The 18,034-nt window shown below is 36.8% G+C and overlaps 5 protein-coding genes across 10 annotated transcripts; 4 read left to right on the top strand and 1 right to left on the bottom strand.

Moving 5' to 3' along the window:
- The first annotated feature begins 204 nt into the window (after positions 1–204).
- On the top strand, positions 205–2,769 carry LOC110167766 (chemokine XC receptor 1-like). The gene is made up of 2 exons (XM_020933144.2): positions 205–269; positions 351–2,769. Exon 2 carries the CDS (start codon positions 371–373, stop codon positions 1,388–1,390), a length of 1,020 nt encoding a protein of 339 aa, XP_020788803.1. The 5' UTR covers positions 205–269; positions 351–370; the 3' UTR covers positions 1,391–2,769.
- A 166-nt stretch (positions 2,770–2,935) lies between these two features.
- LOC110167834 (uncharacterized) lies at positions 2,936–6,689 on the top strand. Of its 3 annotated transcripts, none has more exons than XM_055164937.1 (14): positions 2,936–3,921; positions 3,991–4,180; positions 4,269–4,408; positions 4,481–4,575; positions 4,662–4,750; positions 5,061–5,122; positions 5,539–5,568; positions 5,642–5,707; positions 5,823–5,906; positions 5,983–6,083; positions 6,166–6,224; positions 6,289–6,432; positions 6,512–6,528; positions 6,602–6,689. In XM_055164937.1, the coding sequence occupies exons 2-14, from the start codon at positions 3,991–3,993 to the stop codon at positions 6,680–6,682; spliced, it is 1,158 nt and encodes a 385-aa protein (XP_055020912.1). In that variant the 5' UTR covers positions 2,936–3,921; the 3' UTR covers positions 6,683–6,689. The 3 variants fall into 3 exon arrangements, with proteins under 3 accessions (XP_055020912.1, XP_055020911.1, XP_020788889.2); XM_055164936.1 differs by having other exon boundaries at positions 2,937–3,921; positions 4,662–4,984; positions 5,539–5,571; XM_020933230.2 differs by having other exon boundaries at positions 2,938–3,921; positions 5,539–5,571.
- An 80-nt stretch (positions 6,690–6,769) lies between these two features.
- On the bottom strand, positions 6,770–9,688 carry si:dkeyp-82a1.6 (torsin-1A-interacting protein 2). Of its 2 annotated transcripts, none has more exons than XM_055164935.1 (8): positions 9,488–9,688; positions 9,175–9,291; positions 8,920–9,093; positions 8,717–8,812; positions 8,455–8,586; positions 8,257–8,364; positions 8,126–8,176; positions 6,770–8,053 (listed from the first exon to the last, which is right to left on the bottom strand). In XM_055164935.1, the coding sequence occupies exons 1-8, from the start codon at positions 9,558–9,560 to the stop codon at positions 7,278–7,280; spliced, it is 1,527 nt and encodes a 508-aa protein (XP_055020910.1). In that variant the 5' UTR covers positions 9,561–9,688; the 3' UTR covers positions 6,770–7,277. The 2 variants fall into 2 exon arrangements, with proteins under 2 accessions (XP_055020910.1, XP_020788868.2); XM_020933209.2 differs by having other exon boundaries at positions 8,717–8,818; positions 9,488–9,687.
- Positions 9,689–9,720: 32 nt separating this feature from the next.
- Positions 9,721–12,931, top strand: LOC110167809 (torsin-1A-interacting protein 2-like). 3 transcript variants are annotated; one of them, XM_055164934.1, is made up of 10 exons: positions 9,721–9,843; positions 10,236–10,307; positions 10,384–10,455; positions 10,529–10,567; positions 10,668–10,793; positions 10,909–11,037; positions 11,173–11,322; positions 11,468–11,578; positions 11,657–11,794; positions 11,859–12,931. In XM_055164934.1, exons 2-10 carry the CDS (start codon positions 10,268–10,270, stop codon positions 12,626–12,628), a joined length of 1,575 nt encoding a protein of 524 aa, XP_055020909.1. In that variant the 5' UTR covers positions 9,721–9,843; positions 10,236–10,267; the 3' UTR covers positions 12,629–12,931. The 3 variants fall into 3 exon arrangements, with proteins under 3 accessions (XP_055020909.1, XP_055020908.1, XP_055020907.1); XM_055164933.1 differs by having other exon boundaries at positions 10,906–11,037; XM_055164932.1 differs by having other exon boundaries at positions 10,903–11,037.
- A 685-nt stretch (positions 12,932–13,616) lies between these two features.
- olfml2ba (olfactomedin-like 2Ba) lies at positions 13,617–18,010 on the top strand. The gene is made up of 8 exons (XM_020933145.2): positions 13,617–13,959; positions 14,050–14,313; positions 14,396–14,503; positions 14,582–14,731; positions 14,805–15,006; positions 15,443–16,219; positions 16,627–16,803; positions 17,095–18,010. Exons 1-8 carry the CDS (start codon positions 13,807–13,809, stop codon positions 17,706–17,708), a joined length of 2,445 nt encoding a protein of 814 aa, XP_020788804.2. The 5' UTR covers positions 13,617–13,806; the 3' UTR covers positions 17,709–18,010.
- Positions 18,011–18,034: the final 24 nt, after the last annotated feature.

Below are 18,034 nucleotides of genomic sequence, written 5' to 3'. Positions count from 1 at the left end.
CAATTTGTTCAGGAATGCACATTAATATATCGTTTTATATTCTATTAATAATAAGAAAAAAAACAAACAAACACAATGATCATTTTTCACAATATTTTTTTTGCTCTTTTATATTTCAGATTATGTTTCAATTATAAGACATGAAATAAAATTCCACAGAATAGGAACAGAAACCACTTACTGAAACTTTTGTCAAATACATTTTTAGACCATTTGAGAAACACACTACCACCACATGGGCTACACCAAACCATCTCTTTGAACAACAGGTAAACTGACATTTATCATAATATCTTCAACATACTCCTGAAAAATTTCCCTATTTATTTATTTATTTTTTTTATTGACAGCTAGAGGTTTGATTTGTAAAATGAACTTCTCCATGACAATACTTGACCTGAACGACAGCTCTTATGATAATGACCTGGAGGACGAAATGTGCGAGCCGTATGATGTAGTACAGTTTGAATCCTTTGCCATCCCATCTTTCTTTGCACTTGTCATCACCCTGAGCCTCGCTGGAAACATCCTGGTCCTAGTAATCTTGGCTTTGTACGAAAATGTCAAATCTCTCACAAATATTTTTATCCTCAACCTGGCAATTTCTGACCTTGTCTTCACCACCTGTCTTCCCTTCTGGGCCATCTACCACGTACATGGATGGGTGTTCTCTGAGGCAGTGTGCAAAATAGTGTCTTTTGTTTTTTTCATTGGATTTTACAGTAGCGTGCTCTTCTTGACTGTAATGACAGTCTACAGATACATTGTTGTGGTTCACCATTTCAGTAACTTGAACAAACAAAAGATGCAGACTGGGATTTTGGTTTCTGCTTTTATGTGGATGTTAAGTATTGTGGCAGCTTTGCCTTCTCTCCTTCATACTACTGTCATAGTTAATTATGAAGACGATTTTTTAAGTTGCCGTTATGAAACACACGTGTGGCAGACCATCTCAACTTTTCAACAAAACATTTTCTTCCTGGTTACCTTCGCAGTGATGGCCTTCTGTTACATTCAGATACTATCTAAAATAAAACAGACTCAATATAAGACCAAAAACAGAGCAGTGAAGTTAGTTTTTTCAATTGTTGCTGTATTCTACATTGGCTGGATCCCATATAATGTGGTAATTTTTCTGAAAATTTTAGAAGATAATTTAGTTCCACCATTTGATGAGTGTCAGGCAGCAATCTATTTGGAGTATGCATTTTGTTTTTCTCGCCTAGTCGCCTTCTCCCACTGCTGTTTGAATCCTGTGTTTTATGCTTTTGTGGGTGAGAAATTTAGGAGCCACTTGAAATCAGTGTTGTGTTGTTTCTTCACCCGTAAAACTGTGAAAGAGGAGCAGCGAGGGACAATGGACCTTCCAAACTCCCAAGGATCACTGTAGTAGTGCACTGTGTAGCTTTTGTCTTAAATTACTGCACATTTTTATTAATTTGAAAATGATTGTTAGATTTAAATGAAGTTAGATTTCATTCAATGGTCAATGTTGTCATGCTGTCATGCTTTATGTAATGAATTATGATCAATAAAATTTTGGAAAGTTGTATAAAGTTACAATACATCAACAAACAACAATTGTGAGTGCATGAAGCATATCCAGCCACTATTCCTTTTCATAGATTCAACCAACTTAGCAGTAAGTAATCAGACTGGTTAACTTGATTTATTCCTGAGGGGTGTCAGAATCCAGAAATCATTTATTTTCACTGATTTGATTCACAAATGCAAATATCTACACAGCTAATTCAATAGTGTTAATTCAACACAATACTATTTCTGCAAAATCCAACTGACAGCAGGAATTACTTTTTTAAAGTAAATTTTTCAATGCAAGCAGCTGATGGATGAATCAAGATCTTCTTTTGAATGGAATTCAGGCTCATCTTCAAAAATGAGAGGAGCGTGTCTGACTGTTTGAAACAAGATCCTCTCTCCATTATATAAACATAACAATGTTCACAATAGCGGCAGTCCCGCTAAAAATGAAACATTAACACTGCAGAAACATTTTACCTCAAGAGTCAGTCTTTCACTCTTGGGGTTTCTTTTGACACATCCAACGTCCATGTTGTAGACAGTTCTTTGAATACAGGTTTGTGAGAGTCTGAGGACCAAGTGCCTTGAAGTGTTCACCAAATTCAGCCAGGTCAACGATGACATAAAAAAGCTTTGTCCTTCCCACTTCAGTCACAGGTTGAAAGGCCATCCAGGCTCAACCAGCAAGAAATGTGTCCATATAAATCTGTGAAATAAAATATAGAATAAATATAACATTCACGTAACCACCTTGCAAAACGGCCTATGCAATATTTAATAAGTACATTTAATGAATAAAAATTAAAAAGTCAATATATTATGGTACATATATCATTATTTGTTTATTCCTATTAAGCAGGTTATTTTGTTGCATGAGCTGTATGTTTTTGTATAAGGAACCATTCAAATAAATAACTTGAAGGGTAATTTGAAAAAATTTAGCCCCTTAGAAAAGATTATTTTTAAATCCAACACTCACAAGAAACAAAACACCTAAATGCCATTAATCATGAAAATAGAATGAGAGTAAGGCAAAAATTACAACTACTTAACACATATATAAAATTCAATTAGTGTAATATTAGTGGTGAGGTTACATTTCAGTTCTACATTTAACCATTTCATGACATACCTGCAAATCTCTGACGAGATGGTTAATGGCTTGAGCCTTTATCTTTCCACTGTAGCCTATAGGAGCTGGGGATGCATGTGAACTAGCAGCAAGACACTCACCCTAAAGAAAATACAAAAAAAGAATGTATTATTACTCTTTTTGACTAAAGGTTAATAGCATGTTAAGACACTGTATTGGGTAAGACATCATACTTGAAGATATTTTATTTTTACAGAAGTGACGTTTGTGGCTTGTTGATAACGTGTAATTCGGATGAATGCGCTTTGGCCGTTCAGACTGAAGTCGCATGTCAAAAGATCGGATATGTATCGATTTTAGGACCACGTATCCAAGTGGCCTGGGTCGCATTTGAAAAAATTTGATCTGTGTTGTTCAGACTGTCATTAAAAGATCAGATACAGGTCACATATGGGCCAAAAAATCTGATTTGGGTCACTTCAGGCTGCAGTCTGTTAGCTTACTACTACTCAATACTACTGCTAGCATTAGACCAAATATATTTAGTATTTTTATGAATTAAATTAACTGCAGAGTGTCCTAAAAAGGTAAAGTAATCTGACCCGGGGCATGTGAGAGCTCAGGTGGTTGGACTTGTGGCTTGTTGAGTTCAGGTTCTGCTGAAAAACAAACTCTATTAGCTGGTAGCTTTGCGCTGTTAGCTCTTAGCTTAGCTTAGCTTTGGACGGTGAAATGTGGCTTCTCTCTCGGACTGTAGTTCTCCCGCTGGAAACGTTACAAAAGCCCAACACTGATGTAGTGTAATATTCAAAATAGACACTTTCTAAGTGTTTGACGTTTACACTGTGAATCAACAACTACTTATTTTACTCTACAGCATTGTCATAGTGGAAATAACGCTTGACTATGTTAAAACATGTCATATCTGGATTTTCTTCCCTTTACTCACAACAACACCGTGAATTTAACACTTTGCTGTGTAATGGGAAGGGGTGGGGGCAGAGTGTCTTGGGGTAAGCATAGCAACAGCAGCTTGTTTATAGCGATCTTATCAGTGTTATTATGCTGTAGTGGTTATAAATTAAACTGTACTAAGAGAGATAGGATTTACAGCACACTTGTAACTTCCTTGTTTGACCCTCCCTTGTTTGTGATTTTGACACACACTTGAAAACTTCACAGACTGCTCAGAGAGGGCAAGCAATTTCCACAAGGACTTTTGTGTGGTATTCTTCAACTTTGTTTTGGATTTGTTGATAATCCATGAATCCCCTTTGTGTTTGAAGGTAAGAAAACTTGGCTACAGTTTTTTCAGAAAGCATAAATTATTAATTAATTATCACATTTTCTTGTAGATGGACATTTTTTCCAACCAATTGTGGATGTTGGGTTTTCTAGCTATTATTCACCAAGCACAAGCATATGCCAGTGGTGGTTTTCCACAATCATGTGACTCTATGCTTGTTGAACATGATAGTCCTGCTCAAAACGGCCCCATCCCATTTGAAGTTCAAACTTTCAAAGCTAAACAGGATTTAATTACTGGTACCAAGATAAATAGCAGCAATATATTAGATGTTTATTTGTCTTTCTTTATTTATTAATTCATTTTTTATTCTCCCTTTTTATATAGTAACACTTAAAAGTACAGGCAGTAAGACATTTACAGGATTTATGCTGGAGGCTCGGAGTAAAGTGAATGATTGTATTGTGGGTAAATTTATCATCTTAGATTCACAAAGCACCCGCTTTTTAAACTGTAATAATTCAGCTGTAAGTATGACATTGATAAAAAATTTTACAATACTTTATGGAGAGAAAATACTGTATATGGTATTGTTTTAGGGTTCAGCTGTCAGCCAAAAAGTTAACAATGAAAAAACCTTACTTAAAGTTAACTGGACAGCTGAAGCTGGTGATGCTGAGAGTGTTATATTCAGGTTAGTAGAACTGTATTCAAAGTATGAGCTTTATTATAAAGCAAAAACAGTCTACAGTTAATAATAAAAACCCTTTCTGTTTCAAGAGCCACATTTGTCGAGAATTATGCAACATTTTGGAATCCAGTTGATTTTAATGTGGCCATACCATCGCCATCACCAACTACAATGCCAGGTAGCACAACAGCAGTTACTGAGACTACTGCAGCAGCAGACATTACACTGACGATAACAGAATGGACCAGAAATATTACAGTGCTTCCGATACATACAACAGAATTTAGTACAATGATTTCTACAAAACCAGAAGGGAGCACTGTTGCAAGTTCTTCAAATCAATATACCACAACAAAAATCACAATGAGCAGTACCAAACTAAAGCCTCACACAACAGTTGTTTTACCATCAAGTATGTGTATTTAAAACACTGAGATAATGCAATGTTACATTCAGTCCACAGATAACTTTATGTCTATAATTCACAGTTTCAACCAGTCAAAGCAGTTCTCTTGGTACCAGCACAACCCCGAATAGGGAAGAAAGAAAGGTAAAGAAATCAGTCAAATGCAGTGTTGTGTTTTTGAGAAACTTATAGTAGATATAAGACAACAAACATTTATTGTGGCCTTACTGACAACCTATTCCATTTATTCTAGCTTCATAGATAGAAAAATAGATAGACAGTGATTAGGCAATGGTCAGTTGTAGGTTTATGTACATACATGGACAATGCAAAAATCTATCTGCATTCCTGTGGTCAGTGGTGCCTCAAGTATAAAAACCCTCTAACTGAATTTACGTATATAAGTATTTCTTCTCTGTGATAATGTGTGTTAAACTAAATGTTGTTAGGTGTCTCACTTTGACATCAGTAAAAGCATCCATCTAATTTCTTACACTTATCCAAAGCCAAAGGCATTTAAATACTTATTCTTTGCTTTTGTCTTTTTACGTTGGAAACAGTACACCCCTCAAATGGCATCTGCTGTTTTTGTGGTAAGTTATTCCCATGTCATTATTGTAGTATACTGAAAAAATGTTATGCTGTTTTATTCTTTTTCTTTAGATCTCATTTGTTCTAAGTGTCCCTTTAAGTTTCCCCAATAATGCAAAATATCACAACATTCATAAGGTGAGTGTATAGTTCTGATTCTTTATGTCAAGATGGAATACCAATGAAATACAATACAAAATACAATGCATACCGATGAAATACAAATTTAATAACACATTTAAATCATTTGTAGTGGACTAGGATACTTAGCTGTGTGTTCACTGTTTCACTTGCACTGTCTGCCTCGGTTTTGGTGGTGGTGAAGGATTCCCTGAATGTAAGCAAAACGGTTTATGATATGCATCGCTGTCCCTCTGGAAAATAATATTGTTTGTTTGTTTTCTATTCATCAGAGTGTTAACATTGGAATAGGATTTGCAATGACAGTGACTGCTGTGATAACATTTGTCCTACAGATGTTTGTCTGTTTTAGGATTGGACGCAGTCATGAATTGTAATGTTGTCCTCTTTACTTCTATTGTTTTATTGTTATTGTTAATTTTGAATATTTTATTATTACTTCTGTCTTTCAATAGAAAGGAGTTTTTTGATCTTTCTTCTCTGGTATTATTTGTCATCCAAGAAGTTTTTGCAAGTGAGACAGAACATGATGCTGTTATAAAGGATGATAATACCTCTAATTTTCTTTATTTCCACAGTCATCTTTATCTACCAATCTACCAAACATTGCCAAATCTGGATTCTGGGAGTGTTAATAACACTTACAGTATGGATTGGTCTGCAGATGATGTACATTATTACTGTAATGGTTCTTGAAGTCACTGGTGTCATAAACAAAACAGGTAAAAATTATCATTATAATAACACACAAATCACAAATGATGGTGTAATTTAATTCAGTGAAAGCTTCTTTTTCTACAGGGATGCAAACACTACCAGTAAGTGTGTACACACATATTGTGCATTTGTGGATTTATAATGTGACATTCTGATTGGCTTCTTCTCTTTCAGGTGCGTATTACTATCACAGTCCCAATATTTTTCACTGTTGCTTTCTGTGTGGCCATCATTGTGGGAATATGTCAGTGTTAAGTTGGCTAAATGTCATTTTACCCTTTATCACATATTTATTTATCACAATAAATAACTGTTAAGTGCACGAGGTCTGAGCACAGACTATGAAAAATAAACAAAATATTCTTTATTTAAAATGTTCAATTTAAAAGAAGAAAAAAAACCATTAAAAGACAGCAAATAACAGAAATTGATTCAGTCTGGTTTCTCTGCAAGTCTCAGTATATATCAACACATCAACTATATACACATTATTTACATCTTAAGGCACTTTCAGTAACTTTTTTTTTACACACAATTAGCCAAAAACAAAAGCTTTTTAACACCAACACAGATTTAAATTTTGAATATTGAATATTGTTTTGTTTCAAGCAGTCAAATTGAGGAAATAATTTTAAAATCTGGAAATCTAAAAAATAAACTACAGTGCAAAACTAAACTTACTGTAAAACACCGTGGAATAATGTAAATATTTATCATATCAATACAATTCATTGTAAACGCTCTTAAAGTAGTAAGGACAATGTTTAATACAGCTAACCAAGGAATGAAACAGGAATGATCAAAATATATGTGCCCACGTTGTTAACTTGAGACATTTCTTTGATTTGGATCAACATCCCTTTTGCTCCTTTTCATCTTCATAAGCCACTGGTAGGATCAGATGTGCAATGCGACTCCAGAGTCCACTGAACTTGTCAGCATCCATTTTATTGAATGCGGTTTCTTTCCCCACAAACCTCTCTTCCACATGATCCCGTACCATCTCCTCTACTTCTTTCAGACTTTGCTGAGTGCTTAGGTCTTCCACAGAGAGCAGCACGGTGAACAGTAAGAAAGCACGTTTGAAAGCAGCTGTCTCGTGGTCACAGTACCGATAGAAGATAAGTGTTGAACCAGGGGGCAGCTCTTCAAAGCGGTGAATGACAGCTGCAACATTGTCACTTCCAAATGCTGCTTTCAGTTGGCTGTCAATATCCATTTTAACCTGGTCACTATCCATGTTGGCTTTACTTTCTCCATTTATGACAACAGCAGACGTATTAAATGCAGAAGAGAAGGCAGAGGCTATATTCTGTGCCAGGCACTGTAGCGTCTCCTTGGCCCTCAAACCTGCAGTGAGAACAAGGCTGACAGGCTCTGTGGGATGGGGTGTGTCCAGGTGCTTCTGAAGGTGAATTTGGCTCCTCTTCCACAGCTCAGGGCGTTGACTGGGGAAGAGCATCATCACATTGGACAATTTTTCAACAAAGAGCCCTGAGTTTACAGACCTGGATGGCTCACTATCATCTTTTGCTTTCTGACGAGTGGGGAGGTGTTTGAATGCCAGGAAAACTCCCGCACTCAACAGTATCAAAAGGACCAGCTGCCACAAATAATGTAAGAAACCTGGAAGAAATGCAAGACAAATTTGTGAATTGAGCTTAAAATGATAATGTAGCTGATTTTTCTGCAATGTACCTTTTGATGAAACACCTGAGCTCTGATGGGAAACAGTAGTTTTCTTTTTTTCTACAAAAAAATGAAAAAATAAAAAAATTGAACCGCAACAGTTTTTTCCAGAGGTAATGTTAAATTTTAAGCTCATTTACCTTGTTTTCTCTCAGACACACTTGTTTTTTGAGTTGAAACAGTTGTGCGCTGCCGTTTTATGGTTGCTGGATAATTACTTGGGACATAGTGGTTTACTCTTGGGTTTTCTGGGGCAAAATATGATGCATAAATGTTATATGCGAGCAAAGTTTCACAATTTCAATTGATACTTTTAATGAAATTCTGGCTAACAATACCTGTGCTTTTGGCTTCCATCTTCCTCTTGTATTCTGCCATGCTAGTGACTGTTACATGACATACATCAGATGTCCTTTTTGGAGGAATAATGCTCTTTGATGGAGATGTAGCATTTTTCTTTGGTTGTTCCACTGTAAAAAGCCAAAGCAATAAAATATTAAAAACACAATACTATGGTTAAATCATTACCACAATATGCTATTCAACAGTTAAATAATACACAGGAATTATATGTATGTGGAGTATGTGCTGCCTCATCACCTTGACATTTAATCACATTTTCACTTTCAGGATGACTCACTGAGCAGCGCTGACCAAGTACGACTAAAGGCCTTAATTTCACATCTCCAAAAGGACCTGGAACTAAGACAAAATATTTATAATTACAACATAAATTTACAACGAATTACTGATTTAAGATCACATATGCCACACTGCTGTAAAATAGCGCCTTATTTTCTCACCAGGGGGATTTTGTGGATGAGGTGAATGTTGAATTGGAGCCTTTACATGTTCTTCCAATTCTTCACTTTCATTCTGCGTTTCCATTGGCTCCAACACATCCTCTGGAGGGACATTACCATCTCCACCACCCAGAATATCTCCGGTCTGTAGGCGAGTCTTCTTATTAGGGGAGCCTGTGTTTTACGAGTGAAAGTGATTACAGTTAAATAATTGAGGGACATAAATGTGACAATAGTACCATAAAATCAACGAACCATCCTCATCGGAGTCATTGTTGTTGGTTCCATTTGAAGATGGGACTTCAGATTGGGGTTTTGAAAACTTTTTTGTTCTCTTTAGAGGACCTCTTGGAGTTGGCTCAAAACTCGCCGCTGGTAATGAAGCGCACATTATCAGTGCATAAAATAGCATCGTAACGTAAATGAAACTAAATACATTATATTCATACACATTTATGTTTCTTTTAATATGAAAACGTACATTAGATTTAATATGATTTATGTAGCACAATGATAAGGTTAAATCAAATTATTCATCCCGTAACTCTCTAAAATACTTGATATTTACCTTTCGCACTGGCTGATGAAGATCTTGTTGACCGTCTGAGCTGACGAGTAGAAGCCTTCTCGTCCGAATTCATTTTAAAACAACGTGATATAAAAGAAAAACTACCCACTATCACAAAGCATAATGTTTGTAAAGCGATATGTAACAGCGGACTTCCTCGTTCATGGGGGAAGTATTTTGAGGCCGGACGTTGTTAACCGGAAAAGCGTTCTACTGCTGTTGTTGTCTCCATAGAAACAAGGTGCTGAAAGGTTCCGTGTTGACGTTGGCGCTCTGACGGAAAACAACTTCAGCTAAGCTAGCTCGTTGTTCTTTGTATGGCAAAGGGGATTTTATTGCTCCTAACGGTCTGGAAAGTAAGTGAATAACGTCAGTAAAACAACTGAGCATTTTAATTTCGGATTAATGGTAGCAATGATGCATTTTTGTATCTTTCCTCTCTCATCCCAGTTGACAGCAGTAGTGAGCTAGCTAGTGTTCATATTACAAAATACTTGTAAATACACATCTGATTACATCGTACACTTTATTCCGAATAGTTCACCACAAAGCATTACATTTCACATGTGTAACATATAAGACATTTATATTTTCTGCAATGATTAACGTTAATGTTAGATCCAACTTATTTTACAGGACACTGGGCGAAGTTAACATTAGCGTCAGCCCGGACTCTGAACTTGTGATAACAGTGGGACTCCTGACACATTCAACATCACTTGATCAAAATTGTGTTTCTCTTTCCCAGGTATGCCACTGAATCAAAGATCCTAAGCTATAATGGCGGATAAAGAGATTAAACCTCATCAGTTGGATGAAGGTAAGACATAAATTATCATAATATTTTATGACTTTATTTGAATTTTTCTGACCATCGATCTTATGTCTTTGTTTAGTCACAGACGTGAAAACAAATGAGACACAAGCCACGTGTCAAATAATCAATCAGGAAGAGAATGATCATAAAGGTAAAACAATAATAATGTATTAAGTCTGTTTGCAACACATTACTATCTTTGTCTTACATATTCTGCTTTTCAGTTACTTCTACAGACACAGATGCAATCGCTAATTCTGATGGTAATTGTAATTATATACTAATAATACATATGATGAGGGTTGTACATATTATATATTATTACATATCTTACAATTAATTTACAATCTGTGTTTGTTACAGACGCCCACACTCAAGCAGAGTGTATGGTAGAAAATGCTACAAAAGGGTCTCACCCTCCATTTGCTCATCATGATAGGGGTGACTGTAAACAGACACAAGAGGAAAACCAAAATAAAATACACTGTGGTGAGTAAAAACAAATTAATACATATATATTAGTTAGTTATATTAATAGATATATTTTATAATTAACAAATATGTAAAAAAAACCAAACAAATATTTTAATCTGTGAAGAAGCAGATGGACCACACATCAAATCAAATGAATTTGGAGACAGCTCAAAAGTCAGTACCAAGAAGATCACTGCAGCACCACCTGTTGACCAAGACAAGAGTGACCAAGAGGAGAACCTAAATAAAATGCATTGTGGTAAGTAAAAAAAAATAAAATTAAAATTATAAAAGAATAAAAAAAAAAAAATGGAGGTATGTAATTACTTATCTGTTATAATTACTTACGGTAATATTTTTAGCTATACTTACTACAGTTTTCTTGACAACTCAGATGATGATGGAACTTTTAAATCAAATCCAACGGCATTATCACAAGAACCACCAATTTCAGAAAAGGTTTCAGACAAGGATGTTATAACAATTGGCCCTACAATTCAAGAAGGGTCAGCAGCCATTTCTGATGTCCCTGCTACAGTTAGAGGTAATTAGTAATTTATATGATATGTCACTAATAAAAAATATTAATATTATATATGTACATAATACATATTATATATGTTATAAAATATGTATATGTAATATATTATATTAATAGATATATTCTTAATTACCAAATATTGTTATAGATAAACAAATGAATATCGGTGAAAAAGTAGATGGATCACATGTCAAATCTGAAGAATCTGAAGACTCATTAACAGTCAGTAGCAAGGGGACTGCTGCAGCACCTGCTGGAGGTATGTAATTACTTATCTGTTATAATTATTACGGTAATATTTTTAGCTATACTTACTACAGTTTTCTTGACAACTCAGATGATGATGGAACTTTTAAATCAAATCCAACGGCATTATCACAAGAACCACCAATTTCAGAAAAGGATGTTAAAACAATTGGCCCTACAATTCAAGCAGGGTCAGCAGCCATTTCTGATGTCCCTGCTACAGTTAGAGGTAATTAGTAATTTATATGATATGTCACTTAATAAAAAATATTAATTGCCACTCCTCCTCCTAGACAATAAAAGAAGACTTTGGATTGGTGTTGTATTAGCTGTAGTTGTTGCAGCTCTTTTGCAGCAATTCCTTCAGCCCGAGTCTCCACCTCAGAAAACAAATGTCCACCCAATAGACATCTTTCGTCAAGAAATGGAAAAAGTGAAGCTCCAGTTCCCGAGTCAACGTGAAGAGTTATGGAAGAGAAGCAGGATCCATTTGCAAAGACACTTCCTGATAGCGCAGCCCACTGAACCGGTCAGCATAATCCTGACTGCTGGTGTGCGGGCCGAGGGCACACTGCGCTGCCTGGCTCGGAGTATAGCTTCTGCCTTGTCCTCTGCTCTCAATGCCTCTGCCCTTCACTTAGAGGGAGCCAGCAAATCCAACCAGGACAGTGACATGGTCAAATCAGACATTGACAGCCAGCTGCAGAAGGCCTTTGAAGGAGGCAAACCTATTGCTGTTATTCACCGTTTTGAGGAGCTACCTCCAGCTTCAACCTTAATATTTTATCGCTACTGTGATCATGAGAACGCAGCCTTCAAAAAAACCTTTTTAATCTTCACAGTACTTCTAGGAGAAGAGGAGGAGATTGACGCTAAGATTCGTCTGAGTGAAGTAGAGGAGATGGTGACCGACCATTTACAGAAGAAGTTTCTCGCACATGATCATCCCACTGCTTTTGATAAAATGGATATAGACAAATACGGTGGTCTGTGGAGTCGCATATCTCACCTTATTTTACCTGTATCAACAGAACGAAGGATTGAAAAAACGGGACAATGCTAACTTAACAGCTGCTTTAGCTTCAACTGAGAACATTTTATAATGACTCAATTACAAAATTGCATTTCCAATGGCATCAGGGGAAAAGCACCATGCTTTTTTATCAAAATGTTTTAATATAGTATTCAGTACTTTATTTTGTTTTCAATCAAATGTTTTATAATTTAAACAAATAATGGTTTAGTAGATGTGAATCTTTTAAACAACATTGTTAAGATATTTTAAGAATGCACTTGGTATGATAGGTCTGTCAGATCCATGTAAATGTGCCTTATACAACAATAAAATTGCATTGGTTAACAAATGCATCATGGTATTTATTTGTTTATTTAATTCATAAAGTATAAAAAGACATCAACAGTGTCACAACATCAAACATACAAGAAATGAATGAAAAGGAGCAGAAAGAATAGTAATCTTATCTGCCCCCTTTTCCAGACAATACATCAACGCTGATGGTTACTGTAAAACATTTCAAAACAGTACATTTCTGTTCAGGTACAATTATTAATCAATTACCAACAGAAATCTTCACTATTATGCACAACAACTTAGTTTTGATTCTGTGACATTAAGTACAAGTACAACTGGTTCTACAGATGCACTGGTTGACTCGAGACCAACCTGTCACATCTTACACTTGACCATTCCTTGCATGCAACGTCAAATATTGTTTTGGAGGAAAATTATGAGATTACAGCTGGTAGGAGTTAAAGTAGGCTAGTAATGCGCGGAATGCGATGTACTGTAAAAATAAATATATAAAACTGTAACACTGTATCCACCAGATGGCACCAACGTGCACGTTATTTCTCTAGTGGCTCCTAATCCTGCCATCTATGTTTATGAGTCACGATCAGACCTTCGCTATCAGTTTATCTGTTTTGAAAATTTACATTTCCTTAGTTGCTATTACATGTTATAGCCTCCATTTATTAATACTGTGCATGAAGAGTTGCGGTGAACGCCTCCTTGTGAAGGTCCACAGACCCGCCTCTTGAAGCGTCTGAGGCCGGCTGCTCCTCTCTGTTACTGCACTCTAAATTAGTCAAGGACGTCAATGTTTGACTGCAAAATGACGTCGTAGGACAGTTATTATTTTTGAGAATTTTCATCAAATTTGTACATTTGGAGTATGCTTTTTCCTACTTTATGCGTTCTTGCTTAATATTGCAGTGAAGATGTTTTTGTGCATTGTTCTTCTCACATGCGGCGCGCTGTTGGAACAAAACAGCGCAGCGCCACAGAGCAAATGGTCTGCAGATACCGAGCATGACCAACAGATAGACCCCCTGCAGCAGGAGGTCCATGGACAAGAGAGCATTCTGTCTCAGGTAACTTACACAATGTTTTCATTCATTTATATTTCAGCGCTTAAACTTCCAACCAAAGAACTGAACTACGTGCATCCTTTTCTTTTGTAGCTACTGGGTGATTATGACAAAGTGAAAGCCATCTCGGAAGGCTCTGACTGTCGCTGTAAATGTGTTGTCAGACCCTTGAGCAGAAGCGCGTGCCGGCGGATAGAGGAGGGACACGCGAGAGTGGAGGACTTCTACACCGTGGAGACTATCACCAGTGGACCCGAGTGTAAGTGCGCCTGCATCGCTCCTCCGTCTGCTGTCAACCCCTGTGAAGGAGAGTTCAGATTGAAAAAACTTAAAGAGGCTGGAAAGGAGAATACAAAGGTGAAGTGGCACCCTTACTTTAACCCCTGGTTCATTCTTTCTTCTGGCGGGAGCTAAAATGTATTACATTGTCACCCTGCAGCTGTCGACCATCCTGGACTTGCTTGAAGGATCTTTCTATGGTATGGACTTGCTGAAGCTACACTCTGTTACCAGCAAGCTGCTGGAGCGGATTGATCACATTGAAAAGGTATTAGATAAACCTAGATGTAGTAACAGTTGTACTCATGCATCAGTTCCTTTTAAAATTAGCCATAACTCTGTTAAGGTGGTTTGGAACAAGTCTCATACTGAAGCAAATCCTCAACAGAATTCCCCACTACAGACAGACAGCACCGGCAGCCCACCAAGTCAATCACTACATGAAAAGAAAAATAAGAAATTGTTGCGTACACAAGTCAACAATGCCAAGTTCGAGGTGAGCTGTAGCCTTCATCAACACTTATTGCAATATAGAGCTAATTTGTATTTGTGTGTCATATATTAATTAGAAGTTTGTTGGAGAAAATCCTTCTGTCATCCACACTGAGAGATCTGCTGAAGTCATTGAGATGAGCTCTAAGGAGACACCCAAAAATACTGTCCATCAAGTGACAAAAACTGGACCCAATGGACTCATCATTCGAGGAATGACTTTCTACAAATCAGAGTCAGACCCAATGGTAGCAGATGATGGCGAGCCTGGGGAGAACTGTAAGCACATCTTCATCTATTTATCTTGTTTACTGAACATTTAGAACAACATAATCTTCTTTGGCTTCAGTTGATTTCCCCTTTCTAGGAGTGGCAACAGTTAATCATCTGTCTCCATTTTGCTGCATCTGTACACGCCACCAACTATTTTCTTTCACTTCATTTATTAATTTCCTCTTAGGACTCCATTTGTCTGCATGGCGTCTACTGGCAGTATCTGTACCACTAGTATGTTTTTAAGTGCTTTCAGCTCTATAGATGCTGAAACATTCTCCATTTGACCACTCTGAAACAAAACACTTCTTTGCTGCCCCCTGTGATTTTGATAAGATTTATTTGTATGCTTTTATTTGTCCCACTATTTTAGAAACAGCTTTCATTTTAAAGGCTATGCCACTGTCTGTCTCTTCAAATAACCTTTTTTTTTTCATTCCAGTGTTTGAGTATGATTCGTTCAGTGGAGATGGCCCCATTAATCTTTTTATTGAAGAGAATCTTCTTCAACACAAAACCCCACACCCAAGGACCAGACCAGGACAAAAGACATTTAGATCAAAAACTGAACATCAATTTAGCAGATACTGGAAAACATCAAAATACAGAAAATCTAAGGAGGCAGAAACACACAAAGAATCACCATCTGAATCAACTATACACTTTCCAAGTGCAACCAACTCTATGCTGTATTTGCAAAAGTACACTTCAAAACCCAAACCATTGCCTACTGATGTGACTGATGAGCCACATGTAACTAAAACTACAGTGGACCCAGTCCCATCCCATGGAAGGACGGACACACAAGACTCTACTGAGGCCTTTTTAACAAGCAAGACACCACTCACCATGATGAAAACATCTGATCAAATGCTCAGTATCCAAGCTACTATGGCTAGTCCAGCTTCTACTAGTATTACCACTGCAACTGCAGCTGCAACTACTATGGTCCCTACATTATACACTACCCCAACTTTAGAGTCAACAACATTAGCTCTATCAGCTGGAGCTAGTAAAGATGAAACATCTATGCCACTTTCCACACAACCTTTGACACTGATGACCCCAGAACACACCCCTTGGCCCTCAACCACACCTGGGACCACCACGCCTTCTGCTACGACTGCTACTACCACTTTGGTTTCTTTCACTACTGCTAAACCTGTACCAGTCGAGTCAAAGCCAATCAAAGATGAGAAACTCCACATAAGAAAACCAGGTATGCCAAGAAGTACCCAAGCAATTGTCTGGTACAACAACTGTAATAGTTGTTGCTACAATTACTGCCAATAATACTGCTACTGTAATGCATTACCAATAATATTTGATACAACTAATCCTATGTTTCATTCCTATCAATACTTCTGCCAACAGTATGTTTTATTATTACTAGAACTACCACAACTATCTTAACATATATATATATATATATATATATATATATATATATATATATATATATATATATATATATATATATATATATATATATATATATGAATGCAAGATTTCTTCACATAATGTAGCCGCATGATTATTTTCTTTTTCACTTTTGTTTTTTCAAAAACCTTTAACTTCTACCTAACTTCTTCTGATCTCTAATCACTGTAACATTGTGATTTACAGCAGACTGTAAGGACACACTGGCCACCATTTCTGAGCCTGTCACTCACAACACTTATGGCAAGAGTGAGGGAGCATGGATGAAGGATTCAACATCTATTAGTGGCAAAATATATGTCACAAACTATTTCTATGGGAACAACCTTTTGGAATTTGCCAACCTGGAAGTCTTTAAACAAGGCAAGTACAAAAAACATGCATTATTTTAAAGATGACAAAGTGTATTCACATTTGCAAAATACTGATCAAAAATAGGACTAAACTAGAACTAAACCTTGACTAGACCAGGGCTAGAACAAGATTAGATCAGAACTAAACCAGGACTAGACCAGGTACATTGACCTCGAACCAAGACCAAACTAATGTTGAAGCTTATATTTGTGAACCCTACAAGTCTTTTGGCATAGCTCACTTAGCATTAATTAATAGTGTAAATACTCATCACATCTTATATCTCCCCTTTCTTTCTAGGCCATTTTACCAATTCCTACAAACTCCCTTACAACTGGATTGGTACTGGTCATGTGGTTTATCGTGGTGCATTTTACTACAATCGTGCCTTCTCTCGGGACATCATCAAGTTTGACCTTCATCATCGCTATGTTGCTTCGTGGACCATGTTGCACGATGCAGTGTTTGAAGAGTCTTCCACACCTTGGGAATGGCGCAGCTACTCGGACATCAACATTGCAGTGGACGAGAGCGGACTTTGGATCATCTACCCAGCACTGGATGACGAGGGCTTCCTTCAGGAGGTGGTGGTCCTTAGTCGGTTGAACCCAGTGGATCTGAGCATGCAGAGGGAGACCACATGGAGAACTGGACTCAGGAGAAATCAATATGGAAACTGCTTCATTGTCTGCGGGGTGCTGTATTTTGTAGACAGTTACAACCAAAGAGAGGCTAACCTGGAGTATGCCTTTGACACACACACCAACACTCAGATGATTCCCAGAATGCCTTTCACTAATAATTACACATATACAACACAGTTAGATTATAATCCTAACGAGGGAGTACTATACGCATGGGACAATGGACATCAAGTCACATACAATATTAAGTTTGCATTTGTAGAGCCTTGAGTTGTTAGTTTAATAATAATAAGTGGGTTGTAGATCAATCCAGAAATTCCTTTTTTGTGTGTTTTCAAGACAATTGTAGGCCTGGTTCCTCTATAAACAAATGTGTTATTGTATATATTGTAAAGGTGTATAAAAGCCCTATGAGGTTATTGAATGTAGAGGAGGGAGAGCGATTCAATGATGTCAAGTAAAGTGCAAAAATATTTTTTTGTATTGTTTTTTACATGTTTGACACAACTCATGTGAAGGCACTTACTTCCTCCATATCAGATAGTCTTAAAAAAAACAAAAACAATGATATTTCTTAAATGTTTATATTTATATGT

The sequence above is a fragment of the Boleophthalmus pectinirostris genome, unplaced genomic scaffold, assembly GCF_026225935.1.
Source record: "Boleophthalmus pectinirostris isolate CB_2022bp ecotype Guang Dong unplaced genomic scaffold, ASM2622593v1 HiC_scaffold_7, whole genome shotgun sequence".
Lineage (NCBI taxonomy): Eukaryota > Metazoa > Chordata > Actinopteri > Gobiiformes > Gobiidae > Boleophthalmus > Boleophthalmus pectinirostris.
The sequence above is the reverse complement of the archived record's forward strand: the minus strand, read 5'-3'. Positions and strand labels throughout refer to the sequence as shown.

Excerpts from the sequence above, each read along its gene's own strand:
- LOC110167766 (XM_020933144.2), top strand. The coding sequence starts at position 371 with ATGAACTTCTCCATGACAATACTTGACCTGAACGACAGCTCTTATGAT.
- LOC110167834 (XM_055164936.1), top strand. The coding sequence starts at position 3,991 with ATGGACATTTTTTCCAACCAATTGTGGATGTTGGGTTTTCTAGCTATT. Across the intron at positions 4,985-5,060 it reads AACAGTTGTTTTACCATCAA|TTTCAACCAGTCAAAGCAGT; the intron begins GTATGTGTATTT and ends TATAATTCACAG. Across the intron at positions 6,225-6,288 it reads CATCCAAGAAGTTTTTGCAA|TCATCTTTATCTACCAATCT; the intron begins GTGAGACAGAAC and ends TTATTTCCACAG.
- si:dkeyp-82a1.6 (XM_020933209.2), bottom strand. The coding sequence starts at position 9,560 with ATGAATTCGGACGAGAAGGCTTCTACTCGTCAGCTCAGACGGTCAACA. Across the intron at positions 9,094-9,174 it reads CAATGACTCCGATGAGGATG|GCTCCCCTAATAAGAAGACT; the intron begins GTTCGTTGATTT and ends CGTAAAACACAG. Across the intron at positions 8,819-8,919 it reads TCATCCACAAAATCCCCCTG|TTCCAGGTCCTTTTGGAGAT; the intron begins GTGAGAAAATAA and ends ATTTTGTCTTAG.
- LOC110167809 (XM_055164932.1), top strand. The coding sequence starts at position 10,268 with ATGGCGGATAAAGAGATTAAACCTCATCAGTTGGATGAAG. Across the intron at positions 11,038-11,172 it reads CCTAAATAAAATGCATTGTG|ATGATGATGGAACTTTTAAA; the intron begins GTAAGTAAAAAA and ends TTGACAACTCAG. Across the intron at positions 11,795-11,858 it reads TGTCCCTGCTACAGTTAGAG|ACAATAAAAGAAGACTTTGG; the intron begins GTAATTAGTAAT and ends TCCTCCTCCTAG.
- olfml2ba (XM_020933145.2), top strand. The coding sequence starts at position 13,807 with ATGTTTTTGTGCATTGTTCTTCTCACATGCGGCGCGCTGTTGGAACAA. Across the intron at positions 14,504-14,581 it reads GGATTGATCACATTGAAAAG|GTGGTTTGGAACAAGTCTCA; the intron begins GTATTAGATAAA and ends AACTCTGTTAAG. Across the intron at positions 16,804-17,094 it reads CCTGGAAGTCTTTAAACAAG|GCCATTTTACCAATTCCTAC; the intron begins GCAAGTACAAAA and ends CTTTCTTTCTAG.